This window comes from Impatiens glandulifera, chromosome 1 (genome assembly GCF_907164915.1).
Source record: "Impatiens glandulifera chromosome 1, dImpGla2.1, whole genome shotgun sequence".
Taxonomy (NCBI): domain Eukaryota; kingdom Viridiplantae; phylum Streptophyta; class Magnoliopsida; order Ericales; family Balsaminaceae; genus Impatiens; species Impatiens glandulifera.
Genome location: NC_061862.1, coordinates 101,808,622 through 101,831,877, shown reverse-complemented (window position 1 = coordinate 101,831,877; position 23,256 = coordinate 101,808,622). Strand labels below are relative to the sequence as shown.

Sequence of the window (23,256 nt, the reverse complement as noted above, 5' to 3'; positions counted from 1 at the left end):
TCGATCAATTCAAAAGAATGGATATTCGATTTCTTTTAGAGAAACTATAGATGATCATTTGAAGCATGGGTGAAGACAATTGAAGAGAGAGATATTGAATATTGAAATAATATTCTTGGATTGCTAGGCGTTTTTGGACTCAAGAAACTAGCATATTGCAAGTTAATGTGTTCAAGGAGAAGTATGAGGTTCAAGTTGGTTGAGTACGCAACGTTCAAGGCAAGATGGGTGACAAATATTTTGTCAGATCTTGAGCTAGAGAAAAGAGATGTCGTGATAGCCTAATTTATTTGTTATGAAGTAGACGATAAAAGTTCGTCTTAAGTCTTCTCGCTTTTCAATCGATATCTTATTTTGAGGAAGTAGACGATGAAAGTTCGTTTTGGGTGTTCTCAGCTTTCGATAGATATCTGATTTTTGAAAAAGTAGACGATGAAAGTTCATTTTGGGTCTATTCGGTATTTTGCTTTCAGTCGGTTGTTGGACTTGAAAAATAAGACACTCAGTTTGTGGCAAACAAAGGTAAAGATTATTTTGACATAATAAAGAATTGTTAATTCTAGTTTCCGCATATGTCAACGGGTATGAACAAAGATTGGGAAGAGTTGTTGAATGTCTCTAGTCGCTGAAGTAGCGTAGTTGCCAAATTTACTAGGTGTTATAAACTCTATGATTTTATCTTCTAAGGGCTTTTGAACGGAAGTGGAGGTATAATGATTTATCTCATGAATGGCTCGAATAGTGAAGACTGATGTGTGGCTCATAACTTTTTGATGGCGCGATATACGTAATAGTGGAGATTGTTATTCTTCTAAGGGCTCTTGAGTGGAGTGGAGGTGAAGATTGATGGATACGGCTCGTGTATTTCCTAAGGGACGTGAAATTCGTCAAGGTGGAGATTTATAATCTATTCATCACATCTCAATAAGCGCGGTATTCGCCCAAGGTGGAGATTGTTGGGTTTTGGGCTCATATTTAATTAGAGTTTATATATTGTAATTGGGCTTTAAGCCTTTATTGGGCTTAGGAGTAGTAGTTTAGTCTTTTGGTTTTTGATGTACTCTTATAAATAGAGACATTGTAACCTAGGGTTACTTGGACCATTATTCCATGGAAAATCAATAGAATGGACGACTCCCCGAGGATGTAGGCATTGTTGGCCGAACTTCGTTATATCTTGTGTTCTTTATTATTCTTTACCACTTTATCTCTATATCTTCTTTTATCGTGTGTTTAGATTAGATCGTTTCTCAACCCATCCTTCCTTATGACTTCTTTTGTCCTGACTTGCATGGTAGTTACTGCCTTTGCCGGCAATTTCACGGATGACTTTGAAATAACTTGGGGTGGAGACCGCGCCAGAATACGCAACGGTGCCCAGCTTCTGTCTCTTTCCCTTGACCAGACCTCCGGCTCTGGTTTCCGCTCTAAAAAAGAGTACCTTTTTGGAAGAATCGACATGCAACTCAAGCTTGTTCCTGGCAACTCAGCAGGAACTGTCACCGCTTATTATGTATGTCTCTCTTAATTACCTCTTATAATAATATCTCTTAAATCTTAATATCTCTTATTATGTGGGTGTATGTATGATCATGATTTATCTTTATATATATATATAATATAGTTGACATCGGAAGGACCAAAGCATGATGAGATTGATTTTGAGTTCTTGGGGAATGTGAGTGGACAACCTTATACAGTTCATACCAATGTGTTCAGCCAAGGCAAAGGCAATAGAGAACAACAATTTCACCTTTGGTTTGACCCTACCAAGAATTTTCATACCTATTCCATCCATTGGAATCTCCAAAACATCATGTACGTGACATCTTCTATCCCAACAACATCTTCTAATTTTTTTTCTCTCATATCATATATATTTATAAATTTAAAGTGGTTTTGAAAAACAAAATTAATTGATTTAATTGAAGTACTGGGTGAGATTAGGATGCATACACTCTATACAAAAAAATAGTCTAAAAAGAGTATATATATTTAATTTAATGAAATTTGTGAAAATTGCAGCTTCTTGGTGGACAACTACCCTATAAGAGTGTTCAAGAATAGAGAAACAATGGGAGTTCCATACCCGACAAGCCAACCCATGAGGATTTACTCGAGCCTTTGGAACGCAGACGATTGGGCCACACAGGGTGGACGTGTGAAAACGAACTGGACTCACGCTCCCTTTACTGCGCTCTATTGTAACTTCAATGCATGTCTCCCTTCTTCGTCATCCTCTTCGTCGTGTTCATCTGTCTCCACAAACGCACTCTCTGATTTGGACTTTGGAGCTCAGGAGCTCAATGCAATGGGCAGGAGGCGATTAAGGTGGGTGCAAAGGTATTATATGGTGTACAATTATTGTAGTGATCTAAACCGCTTCCCTCAGGGCCTTCCTACAGAGTGCAAAAGCCAATGAAGATTCATAACTTTTTGTTCTGCAGCAAGGTTGTAATGGTTAAATTGCCTCTTTTTTTAATTTATTTGTTGAGAATGAATGGTTAAATTGCACCTTGTATTGATTTATTTGTTGAGATTTCATTCCACCTATTGTTTGGTTTATATATATAAAGCATTAAATAATGATTAAGTTATATGTTTTTGTATGTTGAAATAATTATTTTTAGTTTTTTAGTATAATGTAATATCCTGTTTGAAAATATTCATTTTTTATTTAAGTAAGTCTCTTAAATTCTCTTCTTCACACTATCAAAAAAATTGGAAAGGTTGGACAAGCCACTAAGAACTGACCCCTTCCATTCTCGCTAATAATATGTATAGCTCTTAATTGATGCGCATTCCCTCTCAAACCAGACACGATAGGTGCCCTAAGAGGTAGACGAGATAGACGGCTGAAGACCGACAGTTTACGAGACTCTTCGACTCTTCCTGGCCCTTTTGAGAATTCATCATTCCTTCGGTCGCCTAAGCGAAACCTGAGGTCGACCGTCCACTAGATGGACAACTCGTCATCCCCTACCAACTAAATATCAGTCATCCTCCTGAGGTAGGATTGTCGATGCGGACTCCACCAAAGAATAATTAATTAACAGCGTCACCACTATTTCTCATAACCAATCCAGTTTTATAAGAAATATAGATAATATAATAGACACAATTGGCCTCGTACAAAAAGTTATAATCAACTCTTTCACTACAATGATAACTAAGATAATGAACCGAAACTAGAACGTTAGAAGAATCACTAGTTCACATTATTATAAGCCAAAAGAACTTTATATCAACATGTTAGAATCTGATTTTACAAAAATTTATATTAATACTAAAATGGAACTAAAACGATATGAACTAAAAAGTTTACATCATCCTGAATCTGGGAAAAAAAAAAAAAAAAAAAACATCATCAATGGCATTTTCTCTTCAGCTCCAATTTTCTCTCTTAAAAAATTTATTAATAAGGACATAGACAAATAACAACTTGGAGTAAGAAATTATTCAAATTATTATTAGAGAGTATTCTTTCAAAAAAAAACTAGTAAATTCCTTCCACACTTAGACCTCGTTTGATCTTTGGGTTATCAGGATATTGTCTGGGTTTCTTCAATGTTTGATTAGATTAGGTAAAAATCTAGGTTTTTAAATTTTGTTCCTATTTTACCCCATCTCTCCCCCTCGCACACCTCCTCTCCCTTTATATATATATATATATATATATATATATATTTTATAATTAATAATATTTTTTAAATGAAATAATTTAATTTATATTAAAATAATTTTAAAATATAAATAAATATTAAAAAATTATAAATATATTAATATTAACTTTTATTAATATATAGATAAAAATTTAAATAAATACTAATTTTATAAATAACTACTATTATAATTTAAATATTACATCAAATAATATAGTATATTATAATCTTATTTATATTATGTATTTATTTTTATTTAATATAACTAATATAAAAATTTTACATGAAATTAATGTTATAAGATAATAATTAAAATTCAAACAAATTTATTAGAATATTTATTTAGAATAATAGTTTAAAGTTAGTTTATATTAAAAAAAAATATTTAGAAAAATTTAATTTAAATGAAATATATTTATAAATTAATTAATATTTTTATTTAAATATATTTCACTTTATTTTCTAATATAATTATTTATTTAAACTATTTAAAATTTAAATGGTATTTTAGATAATATAGTAGGTTATAATTATATTTATATTTAATATAATTTGTTTAAATAAAATAATTTATTAATTTAATTTATATGAAAATAAATTTTATAATGTAATAAAATAATATAAGATATATATATATTATTTTTTATTAATATAAAATAAAATATTTAAGTAAAGGTAATTTGGGTATTTTAATTAATAAAATGATTGATTTGATTTATGATGGGATTGTTGGGTTTTGGGATAAAACCTGGGTTTTATTCCAAAAACCCAAAGATCAAACGAGGCCTTAATGTGTTTTGGGTGGAATCAATCCTAAAACTTTTAATGAAAATATAGAAAATATAAGACATCACTTATATCATATATCACTAACAATAGATTAATGACAAGAATCTGCCCCCAAAAAAATAAATAAATAAAAATAAACACTTCCAAATACCTTTAATTCATTTTATTCTTTACAATATTTTTAAATATAAAGCAATTAAAGAATATGGGTAGTTGTATCTATTTCCCATTTTCCTGTTACAAACCTTTTTACAGAAAATTTGATTTCTCTCCTAAAAAATCATAAACAAGCCCTTAAACTTACAATGCAATGATAATGCTCTTAAAATGCAGGATTATTGGTCGCCAGAAGAGCCCAACATAAGAATATTTAATGAGAGCGGAGGAAAAAGAGAGACATTCAGTTTTAATAGTAAGAGTCGTGTTTAAGAGATCAAATATTACCGATTCGATTTCTACTCAGTAGGTTAAGTCTGTTAAGTTGAGGAAGTTATAGATTCAATTCTGTAAAATGATTCTCACATTGCCACATCATAAGTCTTTTAAATCTCTTTCAAAACAAATATTTAAACAATGATGAGTATTCTTCAATATGAATTCTCAAATGGCTTTATTTGAAAACACCACTTCAAAATAAAATAGGCTACATACCTGATTTAACAGATTGAGATTACTCCACTTCATTCCATTGTTAATGCACTAGGCATCTTAAAAAATGAAAGAAAAAAAACACCATTTCCATGTATTCCTTTGTGCAAGTTTCAAATCCAAATAACTAAAGACAGCAAGACAATACAAATGAAGTACTAACTCACTTGAAAACATGACTAGCAGTTAAGAAATTCTGTTTTTACCATGCTTAAATCTGAGAACAAGAATTCCAACACGGTAAATATAACCTCCCTTTCGGGATGAAAAATGTCACCAACAGTAAAAACGTGACATTTTCCATCTACGTAAATCCAGCTACAACCCGCGATTTTTTTAACCTCCTTCGCCCTAATCACATTCCTTATCCTCTCCATTTCATCCCATTTCCCTTCCGCGGCATAAACATTCGCCAACTGCACATACCTTTTCCCTAATCCTCCTTCAACTCTCGTTAACTCATTCTCAACTTCTCTCGCAAGTTCAATGTTCTTATTCATCTTACAAGCATTTAGAAACGTTCCCAACATAACATTATCAACTTTCCCATAAAAACTCTTCATAAGGGTAACCGTCTTCTCTAATTGATTCGCTCTCCCGTATAAATCAATCATACAAGCATAATGATCCGCGTCACGCGACAATCCAAACTCTTTCTCCATCGAAATGAAATATTTCTCGCCAATTTCGACTAATCCGTGATGACGACATGCAGAAAGAAGCGATATAAACGTCGCTTTATCTGGTTTTAATCCCCTTTCCAACATTTCCTCGAAAAGACTGATAGATTCGCTTTCATATCCATGATGAGCGTGAGCGGCTATCATCACGTTGTATAGGATTGTATCTCGACTATAAATTTTTTCGAAGATTCGTTTAGCGTAAGGGAAGTTACCCGATTTTGAGTACATATCGATCATAGTGCTGATCAATTTACGATAATTATCGTCGTTTTCGAATCCTATTCGTAGTATGTAAGCGTGAACTTGCTTACCGAGATCTATAGCAGCTTGCATTGAACAGGCGGTGAGAACACTGGTAAGGATTAGAACATCTGGAATTGAATTGTAATCGTTAAGAAGATTGAAAACAGCTTCGGGATTATGGGATTTCGCATAACCCGAAAACATGGCTGTCCACATAACGATGTTTTTGTCGGAAGATGAATCGAAAAGCCTTCTGGCTTCTGACATGTTTCCTTTAGAGGAATAACCGACTATCATCGAAGTAGTGGCGAATGACTTTTCCGATGCGATTCGAGCGAGAACTGATTCTGCGTACCCTGTTTCGCCGCATTTGCAATAAACATCGACGATACCGCTGCTTACGAATGGATTTGATATAGTTCCATTCTTTAAAACCTTAGAATGAACTTCCTTCGCGTGTTTGAATCTTCTTAAGGAAGCGAGTGCGGTCAGGAGGCTTCCGAATGTGTGTTCGTTGGATTTGAATCCTTCGAATTCCATACAAACGAATAATTCAAGTGCCTGTTCGTCATACCCATTCTGCACATAACCGGAAATCAATGTGTTCCAAGAAACTTCATCGTTTAAATCGTTTCGACGACGAAAAAGATTCAAAGCCATCTCCATCTCACCTTCTCTGCAGTAAGCAGCCAGCATAGCATTCTTCGAAACTAAATCAAACATCGAACAGTCAGTGAAAACTTGACAAGCTTCTTTAAAACAGTCACATTTAGAGTACATATCAATAAGCGAACTAACTGAAAAACAGCTGGAATGATTGTTAGTTTTGATCATACAACAATGTAGTTGCTTCCCATAAGAAGAGAAACATAGTTTAGCCGTTAAGTTAAGCATTGTTGTGAGAGTAACCTCGTCAACACAAACCAAGTTGTCGTCTTTTCGCATTTTCGCAAACGTTTGAAATGCGTGTGGTTGGTACCCATCACTTCTGACGTATCCGGTCAATATTGAATTGTAAGTGACGGTGTCCTTCAATGGGGTAGAGTCGAACAAAGAGATTGCTCGAGTTAGATTCAGAGATTCTATATTGGCCCAGATGATGGCGTTCCAAGAGTAAATATTTCTCTCTGGCATTTCGTCGAACAGGTTGTGGGCTTCTTTAATGAGGCCATGTTTAGATAATAATCGTATGATTTGGTTGGATGAGAAAATGGTAAGAGATGAACCGGATTTGATGGATTGACCGAGGTGTTTAAGCCCGTCTTTTATTGATCTCATCTAACTCCGGGGGGGATCATTGACATCGCAATGAACAGGTAGAGTATGTCTGATGTTGGGGAGGATTGAAGAACTAAGGATTGAAGTTTCTTCTGGTTTGCCCTAGTCACGCAGAAACGTCTGTTAAAGCTTTATGACTTGAGGAACTGGAAAATGCATAATATATTTTATTTGTTCTTCGTGCCCAGACGATCGAATTCTATCGTCTTCTTCAGCTGGACATACCTCCTGTTATCATTAAATACCGTATTAAAATTTATGAGTTTTCAAACTCAAATTCTTGCTTAAAAGGTTTTTAAAGGAAATCTATATATATATATATATATATATATATATATATATATATATATATATATATATATATATATATATATATATATATATATATATATATATATATATATATATATATATATATATATATATATATATATATAGATATATATATATATCTATATCTATATATATATCTATATCTATATATATATATCTATATATATATCTATATATCTATATATCTATATATCTATATATATATCTATATATATATCTATATATCTATATATATATATCTATATATCTATATATATATATATATATATATATATATATATATATCTATATATATCTATATATATCTATATATCTATATATCTATATATCTATATATATATCTATATATATATCTATATATCTATATATCTATATATTTATATATATATATATATATATATATATATATCTATATATAGATAGATATATATATATATATATCTATCTATATATCTATATATATATATATATCTATCTATATATCTATATATCTATCTATATATCTATATATCTATATATCTATATATATATATATATATATATATATATATAGATATATAGATATATATCTATATATCTATATATCTATATATATATATCTATATATCTATATATCTATATATATATATATATCTATCTATATATCTATATATCTATATATATATATATATATATATATCTATATATATATATATATATCTATCTATATATCTATATATATATATATATCTATCTATATATCTATATATCTATATATCTATATATATATATATAGATATATATATATATATATCTATATATATATATATATATATATATATATATATATATATATATATATATATATATATATATATATATATATATATATATAATGATGCTTAATTTTTAAAGTGTCCGGATTGCCGGGTCGAGAGCTGTGGTTAATTTGGATACTTGGGTCGGATTGTGGGTTTACCCGTTTTTAAATTTAAAACGGTTAAAAATAAAATTAAAAATGCTAGAGGTATGTTTCGAACTTGCAACATAACAAAACAAGTACAACTCTTTAACCAACTAGGCTACAAAGACTTTATATTTTAAATTCAACACCAAATTTGATAAACGCGGGACGTTTTAACATTAATATAAGTTTATTTTTTAACTAACTAATCTATATATATATAATGATGCTTAATTTTTAAAGTGTCCGGATTGCCGGGTCGAGAGCTGTGGTTAATTTGGATACTTGGGTCGGATTTTGAGTTTACCCGTTTTTAAATTTAAAACGGTTAAAAATAAAATTAAAAATGCTAGAGGTATGTTTCGAACTTGCAACCTAACAAAACAAGTACAACTCTTTATTTAACCAACTAAGCTACAAAGACTTTATATTTTAAATTCAACACCAAATTTGATAAACGCGGGACGTTTTAACATTAATATAAGTTCAACTTTTTAACTAACTAATCTATATATATATAATGATGCTTAATTTTTAAAGTGTCCGGATTGCCGGGTCGAGAGCTGTGGTTAATTTGGATACTTGGGTCGGATTGTGGGTTTACCCGTTTTTAAATTTAAAACGGTTAAAAATAAAATTAAAAATGCTAGAGGTATGTTTCGAACTTGCAACTTAACAAAACAAGTATAACTCTTTAACCAACTAGGCTACAAAGACTTTATATTTTAAATTCAACACTAAATTTGATAAACGCGGGACGTTTTAACATTAATATAAGTTCAACTTTTTAACTAACTAATATATAATAATGTTGAGTAAATGGATACTTGGGTCGGATTATGTGTTGACCCGCCCATAAATTTAAAACGGTTAAAAATAAAATTAAAAATGTTATCCGTAATTTTTTCACGATTTTTTATATTATTACTCGTGCAAATGCACGGGCTAAATGCTAGTTTCACAAAATGACTTTAAAAAGGTATGCACGGTTTAAAAGTGCATAAATTTAATTACGCAAATAAACGCTTTAAAATATTTTGACGAAACTATCCCGTCGTATAACGCGAGGGGCAGAATCGTCACGCGAAGAAAAAGTCTGTGAAATTACCCCGTCGCGTAACGCGAAAGAAACAATCATGCTGAATTTTTCACAGGTTTTTCATTTGCGATACGATCATGTCCTTCGCATTACGCGACGATGATAATTTCGTCAAAATATTTTAAAATGGTCATTTACGCAATTAAACCAGCGCATTTAAAGGACTTTTTAGGGTCATGTAGTCAAATTTCCCAATTCAAACTATCTTATCTAATATAAGTGTTAAAATAATGAAAATTAAACATCTTATTTAATATAAGTGTTAAAATATTCAATCCGCCCAATATAAGATCAAATTAGAGAAATCAGCCTAATCGGGATAAAGAGTAGACTTATCTAGAGTTATAAATGAGGAAAGTTACTCGTGAGTCGCTCGGTCAATGTTTGATTTGAGTTCGACTTTGACAAAATTCGAGTCGAGCTCAAACCGACTCGTTTAATATTCGAATTGAGCTCGAACTCATATAATATTTGTTCGATAGTTTATCGAGCTTGATAATAAATAATTTATATTTTTATTTATTTTAATATTAAAAATTAAAATTTAAAATAAATATTTTTTCTTTCCAAATATTTAAAAATTTAATTTTAGTTTAAGTTTTTCGAGTCAGCTCGTAAATAAATAATCGAGTCGAGCTAGGCATATTTACTCTAATTTCTAATTTGATTACAAAAAATTCCTAGTGGAACACCAATTATATGATTCTCTAAAATAAATTATATTTTTTTATCATAAAATTATTTTTCGTATTATTATAATGAAAAAATTATTTTTTATATAAAAAGTAAATCAATATATTTATTTTTATTAGTATTCGGGACAGGATACTATCTCGGTCAATTATCGGTTTGACCAAGTAAAACCGTTAGTCTTAATTTAGCAGAACAGCCGTAATGGCCTAGATTTAAATTTATCTACAAACTCAACCGAACTCAATCATCGATCACCTTTAATCATGACTTTTCACCTCAACTTAGTTCAAATAAATAAAACAATCTAAACCCAAACCCATTTACAAAATAGTGCTTAAACCATTTTGCTGCAAACTGCTCTACGAATAATTCCCACAACCAGCGTCAGAACTAAGGCGGATGCTGCGGCTGTCATCATTCTTCGCTCATCAGCAGCAGCTCCTTCCTCCCTATTAGCTGCCTGTGTCCTCTCTAAATCCTCCTAAATAAAATTATAGGTAAATATATCAGGATTCAGGACCGGATGAATGAAATGAAAGACTTGAATTCTGCATTGATTTGACGATTAAGCCAAACACTACATTTTCAACAAGATTTTGCAGGCAATATGACAATGGTGAAAAAGAGAAATGAGATATAATGGCAGTTGAACCTCTTTTGATAACCGAGATTCATTGCTGGATTGAGATGATACTGCATTGCCAGATTGAGTAGCCTCAGCCTGTTTAGAAACAGGAACAGATAGTAAATAAAGATGCTGCTATACAACACTTATATATGCTATATTTTGGTTTAAATGATATAGAATGTGAAGGATATTTTAGTATTTTATTATGATTTGAATTATCGTGATTGATTATGGAATTAATGATGAGACACGTGGAGTTTCATCGAACAAGGCCTTAAAATTGAAAACATAAATATTTCACATATGGAAGACACGAAAATGGTCATTTGAAAACATTTTACAGAGTTGGATCTAGTCTGAAAACATCAACAGATTGATGAATACAAGAAATTTATTGACATTTTCTCGTACAACTCATACCCAACTCCAGAAATTGTTTCCAAATAGGCCAATTTCTTTGTTGCTTTTTCAATTGGGAGGCCAAGAAAATGGGAATGATTTCAAGCACACAAAGGAATTCCAAAAATGTAGATAAAAAGAACCTGAGTTTTCTTCTCTCTTGCTTTTCTTAACTTCTTCAACTCTTTTTCTCTTGCTTTCCTCTTGCCATCTTTCATTGCCTGAATAATCAACAGAAAACAAAAAAAAATCACCATTATCAAATATCAGAAAACATTTCTAGATTTGTGCTTGTAATCCTTGAGCAGAAAACCATTTACAAATATCAAAATACCATTATTCATTTTAGAGCATGTAACTTTTTAAATATAAAAAAATTATCTGTATTTGTGTCTTTTGCCCATTTTCATGTTACAAACTTTTTATAGAACATTTGATTTACCTAAAATAGAGCATGAAACTATGAGATAAACTTTTTACTCTGTTATATACTAAGTTCAAAAGCATCATTTTCTCAAATGTTATCCCATCTGAATGAGAAATCTAACTCTTTCCAAATGAACCCAAGTCATACAACAGAGCAGGATAAACAAAGAGGCTGTTTTGTTCCCACTTTCCTTCATATTGATCATGATGTGAAAAGTATACATTTGTTATGTTTGCAAAAAATCACATTAATATGTAAGAATGAATCCTATGATCGAAAAAATATATCCATACCAAATAAAGCAAAAAAATACATTATAATTTGGGTCATGATTAAAAACTAGTTTTTATATCAAATGAAACAATAAAATCACACTATAATCTCAATCATGATCCAAAAAAAGTCTATACATGTTTGATCTTGGGTTACTTCAAAAAGACACTTTCATCTCAATTATTTTTTCAACCATCCTATCACTTAATTAATCAATTAAAATACTCGCACTTTATAATATTTTATAAAATTTTAAATACAAAAAAACATTTTAGTAATTTAACTTAAATAATTCCAAAAATACTAGTTTTGAGATCATAGCCTAGATTTTTTTTTCCCAATTAACCGCACATCATACAAGCGAAGAGGAAGAAAAACAAAAAAAAAAAATGCTTTCAATTTAACTTTGGCGATTTCATTGTGACAAAATACTAGTTTTCAAATAGGCTCAACTCACTTCAATAGTTCATGACGAGTACTAGACTTCCAAAATAAGATGAGTATGGCAGAGACATGGGCACCTGCTTAGCAGCTTGAGATTCCTCCATTTCCATTGTCAATGCACTAGGCACCTTAGCAGCATGCCAATCCCACTTCTCAGGGTTTAAAGACATGAATCGTCTAAACACATTTCTTACTTCCTTTACAGACGCAAGCATATAAGCTGTCCAGCCTCTTTCATCTTTAATACACGGATCAATCCCCTGTTCGAGTAGTTCCAAGACTTTCTGAACATTTCCACATTTTGCTGCTTCGTGCAATGCTGTTATTGAATTACTAACAGGTTTGGATTTATTTTCAACAACAGGATGTGGATGTGGAATTGGAACGGGACAGGAATCGTTTTTCTCATTTACCTTTGAAGATGAGCCAGACTTATTGATTGCGAAACTTTCCTCCACTATTTCGTGGTTAATTTGTGTTAGCAAGCCATATATTCTTTGTGCTTCCTTGAAGGTAGGCCGTCGAACAGTCAGAGGAATCTTACGAATGATGCGTTGATCACAGGTGAAATAAGGTTTTTCGTCGTTGAAAAGTAATTGGCGGTTGTCTGAAGGAGCGTAGATGAAAATGCAACAGGAAATAAGAAAGTATGGGTTCCATTCAGCAAGAACTTCTTGGATTTCCTGCAAAAATATGAAAACTATGGTTAGATGTACTTTGCAGCACTAGTTAACAATCAATTAAGAGATTGTGTGAAGGGATTTTGGACGGTTTTTTTAGATTTCTTTTATTGAGCGAGTGTTCTTTAAACTTTGTTCTTACTGGCATCCGCAGGACTCATTTCACCTTGACAGAACTCTTAGGATCCCATTAAATACATAAAAAAAATATCCCACACGGTGCAGATTCCTCCTTTCTAAATTAATTATTTTGTTTCAACACCGAAAAGGAAAAGTTCAATTAATGGCTTCAAAAAGAAATATAAGGAGATGTTGAACTGGGTGCTACTCTTTTCTTTAGTTTTAAGTAATGCAAGCCAGATGAAGCTTAACTGAGCTATATACCTTTCTTAAAGCAAGTTCATTGTATCGCCGAAGTGAAGCTCCAGCAGAATGAGCAGCAGCTTTGCCACTTGCATCTTTTGAAGACTGTTTTCCCCCAGCTTTGGCTCTGATAACATACCTGCAGAAAAGAAACAAGTTTCACAGAACTTAATGCACACTGCACAGCTTTTATTGCACAAGAGTAAAAAATTGAGACAAAGGATATATACAAAGGATGTTAGTCATTTATTGAGACAACAATAACACATACCGAACTTTCTCACATACTTTCACTCATTTCTCTCACTTTTAATACTTCACAAAATGGTTTTTCATTTACTTGTTCATGGGGATTATACAACACAAGTCATTCTATGAACTCGTTGTCCAAGTGCAGTACTAACTAGATGAACTGCTGAATTGTGGAGGTGACCAACATTTAAGATTGCAACGAGTAATTTACACAAGGAGGCAAAATCACTCTCGAGTACAGTTCTTTGCAAGTCTCGGCCAATTCGTGTTTCATCTAGATAAGTTTTTAATTTCATGCTTATGCAACCACTTTAATTAATGATGTGATCAATAATATTTTCCAACATAAAAACATGACAAAGAATAAGGTGATAAGAAGGGGCTGACCTGTGAAATGTTTTATGTGCGACAACCAAGTTTGCATCAAACACGCATCCGGAAAAGTGTCCACCACTTGCAAGCAACACAATCCTCAAACACGTATTGTTTCTCGGTTCACAAACCAAAAACTTCAATCTTTCAATCACATCTTTCTCACTAACAAGTGAGAAATCCTCATCTTCATTCATGACCAAACATTTCCAAATTGAAAATATTTCCCCCGTCCTAACACGTATAAAGAGCTTCTTTTTAACTCCAATGCATAATCCAGTACCACTCGCGTAGTCTCGTTCATCATCAGAACCTGATATATTTGATATATCAAAGTCATTCAATAAAGAATCAGATCTTAGCCTTTCAAATTCTTCCTCCTTCACAATATCCTTTCCAGATATGCTTAACTTTACCTAATATGCACAAACCGATAAATCCATTAGCGAGAAATACACCATATTTTCAGCCAATCTTCTAAACAAACAAAAGTGTTCATTCTTTTGCATGAAACAATCATATGAAGGTTATTTATTTTGCAAAATGACACTTCATATCACAAAAAACAGCAGCTTAATGCAACAATTGTACATCAACGAGACTCAACTAAGGCATTCAAAATATATGTAGCAAGTATTGTTTGTTTACATTGAATCGATGAATATCGGACTTGAAATGAGAGCGTTGATCATGAAGAGATTCGAAGTCTTCTTTGCAAGTATTGCAAGACCATCTGTTAATCGGAGAGTTGATAGTATCGATTCCACGCTCACCATTGAGAACTCCGTCGTCTAGAACAGGCACCGTTGTACCGGAGTGAAGGAGGCGGCACAAATCGAAGAAATCCTGAGGGAGGCTGAAGAGAGAATGTCGTCGCCTCGATTCAGGTCCTCTTTTCCGTAGTTCATTGAGCTCCTTACCGCCATCAGCGGCGGCGGCGGCGAAAATGGCGGGATCGGTCATTCTTGTAAAATATCTACTGGTTCCATTATTTAATAAAATGTATAAAAAAAATAATATAATTTTTTTTTAAGAAGTGTTAAATAAGATAAAAATAAATAAATAATTGTCAAAAATATTTTAAGATATACTTTAGGCCTGGTTTGATGAAGGGGTTTTTGACCCAAAACTCAATTATCTTATTAATCATCAAATCAAATAATTTTATCATTTAAATACAAAAACTACCCTCTAATTTTATCTTCTCTCTAAACCATCATTCTCTCACCTACACCATATCTTCTAAAGTCAAAGGGCAAATTAGTCTTTAATTTTAAAAACCAGTTTTTTCATATTTTTTATCAAACAAGGGTTTTTTTAGATAAAACCAAACAAAATCAAAAAAACGACTTCCTCAAATAAGGCCTTAGAGGAGAGGAATCTGATTAGCTCAATAAATAAAATTTATGATTTTTTTTCCACACTTTTTTATTTTTCCGGTCATTTCAACCCCACCAAAAATCACTATGAAAAAGATATGACATATAAATTGAACGTAGAGAAATGACATCTGAATGTATAAATACATTAGGAATTATTAGAAGGGTAAAAAAGAATTCTGAGAGAAATTTGTGCAATAACCATTATTAGAATATTGAGAAAAATAAGTATTTGAGAAAAATAAGTATTCGAGAATTCTAATTACGCACTAACATTAATGATTTTTTTTTTTTAAAAAAAGTGACAACAAACTGATGGGTAAATGTATTCTTCAAAACAGAACGTTTTCCCAATTAACTGAGTATAAGAGATGAGCAAAATAGAATGAAATCAAAACGACAATTCAAGACAAGATTTAGCGTGGAAAATCTCTCATAAAATTGAGAGTAAAAATCAGGGGACCAGTTAGGCCACTTAACAATCCACTATCATCAACAAGGTTACAAACATGGGTTCTCTCTAGATATAAACTAGAGTCACTAATCAATTGCAAAAAGATTACACGACAATCTTGACAAATAACAACAAAAAGCAGAAAGAGTAAGGTCAACCAGCCTTATCAATTCTGCAACCAGAAAATAGATCTTCACCGTTTAGAACGTAGCCCCAAAAATAACTAATAAGCAGTTAACGTTTGAAGTTGATCAAACGGTGCAAACTCCGGCAAACGAAAATCTTCTCCAGCTGCTACCTCAAACCCTTGAATATGTTTTTGCTCTGGTCTCTCTCTTGTTGTTCTCCAAACCCTATTAACCTAAAGTGGAAAAGTAATGTTTCTCACATTATATATCTTGGGCCTAAATAAAGCCCACAACAAGTTGGGTCTCTCCAACTAGGAGGACAAAACCCAACAAACTCCCCCGACCGACTAGTTGGAGGGTAATGTCAACCCAGCAACCGAGCGACATAACTCGAACTTGTTTCGTGACACCACCTTTGTCAACATATCTGATCCATTATCATCTGTATGAATCTTTTCAAGTTCTAACATCTTCTCATCCAAAGCATCACGAATCCAGTGATAACGAACTTCAATGTGTTTCGACTTTGAATGAAATGAAGAATTATTGGCAAGATGAATTGTAATTTGATTATCATAAAATAAGACGTATTTTTCTTGTTTCAACTCAAGTTCCATTGTGAATTTTTTCAACCACAATAACTCTTTTGTTGCCTCAACTGCAGCTATAAGCTCGGCTTCAGTAGTAGAAAGAGCAACACACTTTTGCAATTTAGATTGCCAAGCCATAGCTCCCCTGGCAAAAGTCACCAAATATCCTGAAGTAGATTTTCGATTATCTAAGTTTCTGGCCATATCAGAATCAATATATCCAATTAACACAGGCTTCTCACATCACAAAGTTAGTTGAAGATTCGTCGTTCCCTGGAGATATCTCATAATCTACTTCACGGCTTTCCAGTGATGTCTTCCCAGATTTGATAAATATCTACTCACCACACCAACAACGTGCGCTATATCAGATCTAGTACAAACCATAACGTACATAAGGCTACCAACTGCTGAAGAATATGGAATGTTCTTCATAAAAAACTTCTCATCATCAGTGGAAGGACAACCAGTATGACTAAGCTTAAAGTGAGAAGCTACAGGAATATTCACCACTTTAGCTTTGTCCATATTGAAGCGTCGAAGAACTTTCTTAATATACATCTCTTGTGACAAATGCAACTTTCTGTTATCCCGATCACGGATAATCCGAATCCCAAGAATTTGACGTGCTGGTCCTAAATCTTTCATGGCAAACGACTTACTCAGAGTTTCTTTTAACTCACTGATTTTAGAAACATTTCTTCCAACAATCAGCATATCATCTACATATAGCAGAAGAATAATAAAATCATCAGCAACGAATTTTCGCACAAAAACGCAATGGTCAGTCTTGTTCATCTTGTACCCATGTTCAATAATAAATTGCATTTTCACCACATGAGCAAAGATCTCACCAAAGTCAATACCCTTTCTTTGCGATAAGCCTTTTACAACCAACCGAACCTTATATCTAGGCTGTGAAGTATGCTCATCCTGCTTTAATCGATAAAGCCATCGATTTTTCAAAGCCTTCTTGCCCTTAGGCAACTTTGTTAGCTCAAAAGTGTTATTCACACGAAGAGATTGCATCTCATCCTCCATGGCATTCATCCATTCCTTTTTATTTTCACTTTCCAAAGCTTCTCGAAAACTCTCAAATTCTTCAGCATCAGTGAAAAATACATACTCATTTGCTGAGTATCTAACTGAAGGACGTCTCTATCGAGTAGACCGTCTTGGTTCATTAGAAGGTATGGACTCATTAACATTTTCATTGTCTTGATCATTTTCATTTCCAACAAAAAGATCATTGATAGAGTCAACATCAACAAAATCATTAGTATTTAAAAGATTACCGAGATTAGACGAGATCATGGCTGACTATCTTTCTGTAGTCACTCGATATGTTGATGGATCTAATTGTTCAGGAGTTAGATATTTTGGTAGATTCTCAAATAAAAACGATCCAATGGATATTTCTGTTGATCATGCTGATACAGATGAGCAAGCTGCTGCTCTTCTGATAGAACTTGAAAATCTCTCTACAGAAGAAAGATGTCTGCTGGCTCAACCCGTTATTGAGCAAGATGAGGAACCCATTCAAGAGAATCCGTCCTTAGAAGAAGAGGAAATTATTCAAGAGCCTGAACAAACTCAAGAAGAAGATGTTGTTGAAGAGATAGTCCAAGCTCTTGTAACACAAGAGGAAGAAATTGTTGAGGAGCACGTTCAAACTCCTAACATAAATGAAGAAGAGGTAGTGAAATCCCCTGTTGTCAGAACAGAGGGATCTCAAGAAAAAGAGGTTGAAGTTAGTCAGCCTGAGGTTGTCAGATCTGAGGGGGAACCCTCAAAAGACAAAGATGCCGAAGAGAGTTCCTCATTTGAGGGGGAACTAGATCAAAATGCTAGAACTGTCAAGCCTCTACCATTTCCTGAGATTAATGCTGGTAATCTCTATGAAAATATTCTCAATCCTCTTCATAGTAAGTGAAATCTGTATGAAAGATTTCAGAGAGCAGAAGAGGAGTTGGAAGAAGAAGAGCGAAATAAATATGAAAATGTGTCTGAGAAGGATGAACCGAGCAATCCCTACAGGTTCACACCCAATTTAACCCAATTCAGAGCATGGAAGAAGAATCACAAGATAATTCATCCAATAAAGGATCTTCCGCTGACGGTATCAAGCTTCTAAAGTCTATGACATCTCTGCTTACCTCTCTTCAGAAGAATGTGGTAACTTTGGGATCGAATATGGAAAAGATCTTGAAGATCCAGAAAGAGGACAGAAAAGACTTCGTTGAACATGTCAAAATCCTTAATGAGTTGGATAAGACACTGAAGAAGAATACATATGAGACTCATGTCTCAAATTCAAATTTCTCCAAATTTGAAAAGCAGCTCTTCAGTCGTCAATCGGAAATGATGAGCCTTGAAAGGCAAATCAATCTTGATAATCAACGAGAGATTATGGAAACAATGGAATTATTTTAGAATCAGCTTGTTGAAATCCAGGGCAGCATGAGAAGAACAGCTGCTGAAAGACTGAAGTATGCCGACTCCATTGCAAGGAAATTTCAAGCTGAAGAGAATGTGAAAGCTGGCGCTGAGAAAGAACTGACTCGTATCATTCAAGGTGAGCTTAGTAGAAGAGGTGACGGTGTATCAACCGACACCAGATCTTAGCAAGCGCCAATCAACGATGAAAATCCAAGTCCATCTAAAAGAGGTGGAGGTCGAAGCGGTGGTGATCGCGGAGGCCGAAGAAGTATTGGTGGTCGTGGTGGGCGACCTGGTAGTGATCAAGGAGGCCGAAGCAGTGGTGGTAATCGTGGAGGCCGGAGTGATGGAGCTGCTCGTGGTGGTCGCGCTCTTTCTCCTTTTCGCAATTTGCTAATCGGTCAAGAGATGATGGGTGAAGGGATGAGCTATGAAGGAACTCGTTTCCCTATCGATCCTCGAGTGAAAATGGAAGAACAATAATCTCCTCTCTCCTACTCTGTTAACTCTTAAACTATACTTCTTTAACTATGTTTTTGAATTCTGGTTTTTGGAAAGTAGTTGTGTAAGCTGGATGAACAAATTCTACTCTGAATTTTATATGATGAATATTTAATTTGTTATCTATGCAAAGGGTTTCAATCTCATCATTAAAAATGGGGAAATTGTTGGGTCAAATTATTTTGACTAAATGTTGAAATAGTTTGACTATCGGAATTTTAATGATGAATGGATAATCTATGCGTCTAATTATTTTTGATGCAGGTGTATCAAAATCAGATTTCATTAGACTTGGTCCTAATGAGGTTCATTAGACCGATTTGGCTTTAGATGCACGAAGTTAGACGTGTAGTCTAACTAAGCGGTGTTAGACGTGCAGTCTAACTAGTGTAATTAGACGTGCAGTCTAACTCGTGGAGTTAGACGTGCAGTCTAATGAAAAGTGAAAGTTAGACGTGCAGTCTAACTCCTTTAGATTAGTCTGAAGGGATTTGTAATTAGACGTGGAGTCTAATGGAAAGAGTTAGACGTGCAGTCTAACTGGTTGAGTTAGACGTGTAGTCTAACCAGTTGAATTAGACGTGCAGTCTAACTAGTGAAAGTTAGACGTGCAGTCTAACTGGTGAAAGTTAGAAGTGCAGTCTAACTGGTGAAGGTTAGACGTGCAGTCTAACTCCTTCAGACTAGTCTGAAGTGGAACCGTAATTAGACGTTGAGTCTAATGGAATGTGAAAGTTAGACGTGCAGTCTAACTGGTGAAAGTTAGACGTGCAGTCTAACTCCTTCAGATTAGTCTGAAGTGATTGTAATTAGACGTGAAGTCTAATCCCATTAAGACAAGGTGGTCTAATGGATCCTATTATTAGACATGAACGTCTGATTTCATTAGACGAGGTCGTCTAATTGAAATACGTCTAATGCGTTGCTTAAGAAGTTGTTTGAAGCTAACACCCGCCTACCCACGTGCTCTAGCTGTACGCTACTCCTGCTCCACTTTCTAGTGAAGATTTATACGACAGCCAGCTCCAACCAATCAACCAATGCCACGTAAGCGAATATCCTTCACATTACTTGTTTTGCAGGTACATTTTGAAGAATATTCGACGCACTACCAGTTGTGTACGGCCACGATCCTTGTATTTAGAGTCTGATGTGTACTATGGAGGCGTTCCAATGGAAGCTCGCCACGTGTCATTATGAAGATTTGACCGTTGGTACCCGTTCCTTATTTAAAGAATCTAAAAGACAACGGACAATCCCTTGACCTATCTTGATCTCTCGCTGGCATTCTAAGAAGAATCTCTGAAATTACTGAGAAATCAAGGTGTTGAATATTCAAACTGTTAGCTGCTTTCCTAATTTTACTGTGTGTTAATCAAGAGAGAGTTAGAATCAAAGCATCATTTTAGCTGAGTGATATTCATCATATTGTAAGTTGAACAGAGTTTGTTCTGTTCAACAGTGAGCTATTCGTGCAAACTGTATTTGATTCAAAGCATATTATAGTGAATCCTTCTGGTGGTTGGAAGAAGGGGTGACGTAGGAGAGTTTGCTCCGAACATCCATAAACAAACTGCTGTGTTGTTTTCTTTCTGTCATCTTCTCATTCTTGATCCTAAGTTTCAAACCTAAGTAAACATTTCCGCTACACATTTAACACATTTTTTTTTCATTTAAAATGTATTTGACTTATTTAACACATTATTATTCGTTTAATACGTTTTTGACATGTTTAACATGTTTTCCACATTTTTCACGTTTTTGACACGTTTTGACGCGTTAAACAAGTTTTTCACGTTTTAACACGTTTAATACGTTTTTCACACGTTTAACACGTTTTTTACACGTTTAACACGTTTTTGGCATATTTAACACATTCTTGACACGTTGAACATGTTTTTCATGTTTTTATCATGTTTAACACATTTTAACACGTTTTTGACATGTTTTTCATGATTATGACACATTTTCACGTTTTTGGCACGTTTAACATTTTTTCACATTTTCACATTTTTGACATGTTTAACACGTTTTTAACATGTTTAACACGTTTTTCACATGTTTTCACGTTTTTGGCACGTTTTACACATTTTGACACGTTTTTCATTTTCTCCACATTTTTGGCACGTTTAACATGTTTTCCACATTTTCTACATTTTGGTACGTTTTGACACGTTTTTCACGTTTTTGACATGTGTAATACGTTTTTCACACGTTTTTGACACGTTTAACACGTTTTTGGCATGTTTGACACATTTTTGACACGTTGAACATGTTTTTGGCATGTTTAACATGTTTTTAACACGTTTAATACGTTTTTGACACATTTAACACATTTTGACACGTTTTTCATGTTTTCGACACGTTTAACATGTTTTTCACAATTTTCACATTCTTGACACATTTAACACGTTTTAAACATTTTAACACGTTTTTCACGTTTTTGGCACGTTTAACACGTTTTAACACGTTTAACACAATTTCCACATTTTCCATATTTTTGGCACGTTTTGACACGTTTAATATATTTTTCACATTTTGACACGTTTAATACGTTTTTTAAATGTTTAATGTGCCAAACTTAAAAAAACGTGTTAAATGTGCCAAAAACATGAAAAATGTGTTAAACATACCAAAAACGTGTTAAACGTGCCAAAAACGTATCAAAATGTGTTAACGTGCAAAAATTATGTTAAACATGTCAAAAATATGTTTTACCTACAAAAACGTGTTAAACGTGTTAAAATGTCAAAAAATGTGTTAAACGTGCCAAAAACATGAAAACGTGTTAAACGTGTTAAATGTGCTAAAAATATGTTAAATGAGCCAAAAACATGTTAAACGTGCTCAACATGTAAAAAACATGTTAAACATGCCAAAAATGTAAAAAACGTGTTAATGTGTGAAAATGTGTAAAATATGTCAAAAACGTGTTAAACATGCCAAAAACGTAAAAAACATGTTAAACGTGTGAAAAACGTGTCAAATGTGTTAAACATATAAAAAATATGTTAAACATGTTAAAATGTCAAAACGTGTTAAATGTGTTAAACGTGCCAAAAAGTGAAAACCGTGTTAAACTTATCAAAAATATGTTAAACGTACCAAAAACGTGAAAAATATGTTAAACTTGTCAAAACCATGTTGAACGTATTAAACATGTCAAAAATGTGTTAAACGTGACAAAAACATGTTATTAGTGTGAAAACGTGTTAAATATGTCAAAAACGTGTTACACGTGTCAAAAACGTGTTACACGTGTCAAAAACGTGAAAACGTGTTAAACATGTGAAAAATGTGTTATAAGTATGAAAATGTGTTAAAAATATTTAAAACGTGTGAAAACGTGTTAAACATGTCAAAAACGTGTTCGACTTAAAGTTGGAAGATGATTAGTTTATATTGGATTAATAATAGAGAAATAAATTAAATTTATATAATTTGGGTAATTTGGGTAACTCTAACCCAACCCAAATTAAACTCAACCCAACCCAAATTAATATTTTGGATTTGGATTAGGGTTGGGTTTGATTAAACCCAAATTATGGGTACCCCT

At 33.1% G+C, this 23,256-nt stretch overlaps 4 protein-coding genes across 4 annotated transcripts; 2 read left to right on the top strand and 2 right to left on the bottom strand.

The window, feature by feature from the left end:
- Positions 1-1,262: 1,262 nt before the first annotated feature.
- On the top strand, positions 1,263-2,544 carry LOC124919436 (xyloglucan endotransglucosylase/hydrolase 2-like). The gene is made up of 3 exons (XM_047459671.1): positions 1,263-1,513; positions 1,625-1,818; positions 2,026-2,544. The coding sequence occupies exons 1-3, from the start codon at positions 1,268-1,270 to the stop codon at positions 2,420-2,422; spliced, it is 837 nt and encodes a 278-aa protein (XP_047315627.1). The 5' UTR covers positions 1,263-1,267; the 3' UTR covers positions 2,423-2,544.
- A 2,482-nt stretch (positions 2,545-5,026) lies between these two features.
- On the bottom strand, positions 5,027-7,515 carry LOC124919435 (putative pentatricopeptide repeat-containing protein At3g18840). The gene has a single exon (XM_047459670.1). The coding sequence runs from the start codon at positions 7,301-7,303 to the stop codon at positions 5,279-5,281; it is 2,025 nt and encodes a 674-aa protein (XP_047315626.1). The 5' UTR covers positions 7,304-7,515; the 3' UTR covers positions 5,027-5,278.
- A 3,048-nt stretch (positions 7,516-10,563) lies between these two features.
- Positions 10,564-15,190, bottom strand: LOC124938712 (ankyrin repeat and zinc finger domain-containing protein 1-like). The gene is made up of 8 exons (XM_047479210.1): positions 14,858-15,190; positions 14,225-14,625; positions 13,607-13,724; positions 12,620-13,225; positions 11,510-11,619; positions 11,420-11,462; positions 11,024-11,092; positions 10,564-10,852 (listed from the first exon to the last, which is right to left on the bottom strand). The coding sequence occupies exons 1-8, from the start codon at positions 15,170-15,172 to the stop codon at positions 10,706-10,708; spliced, it is 1,809 nt and encodes a 602-aa protein (XP_047335166.1). The 5' UTR covers positions 15,173-15,190; the 3' UTR covers positions 10,564-10,705.
- Positions 15,191-18,827: 3,637 nt separating this feature from the next.
- LOC124938693 (keratin, type I cytoskeletal 10-like) lies at positions 18,828-19,682 on the top strand. The gene is made up of 3 exons (XM_047479188.1): positions 18,828-19,064; positions 19,215-19,335; positions 19,429-19,682. Exons 1-3 carry the CDS (start codon positions 18,828-18,830, stop codon positions 19,680-19,682), a joined length of 612 nt encoding a protein of 203 aa, XP_047335144.1.
- The last annotated feature ends 3,574 nt before the right edge of the window (positions 19,683-23,256 follow it).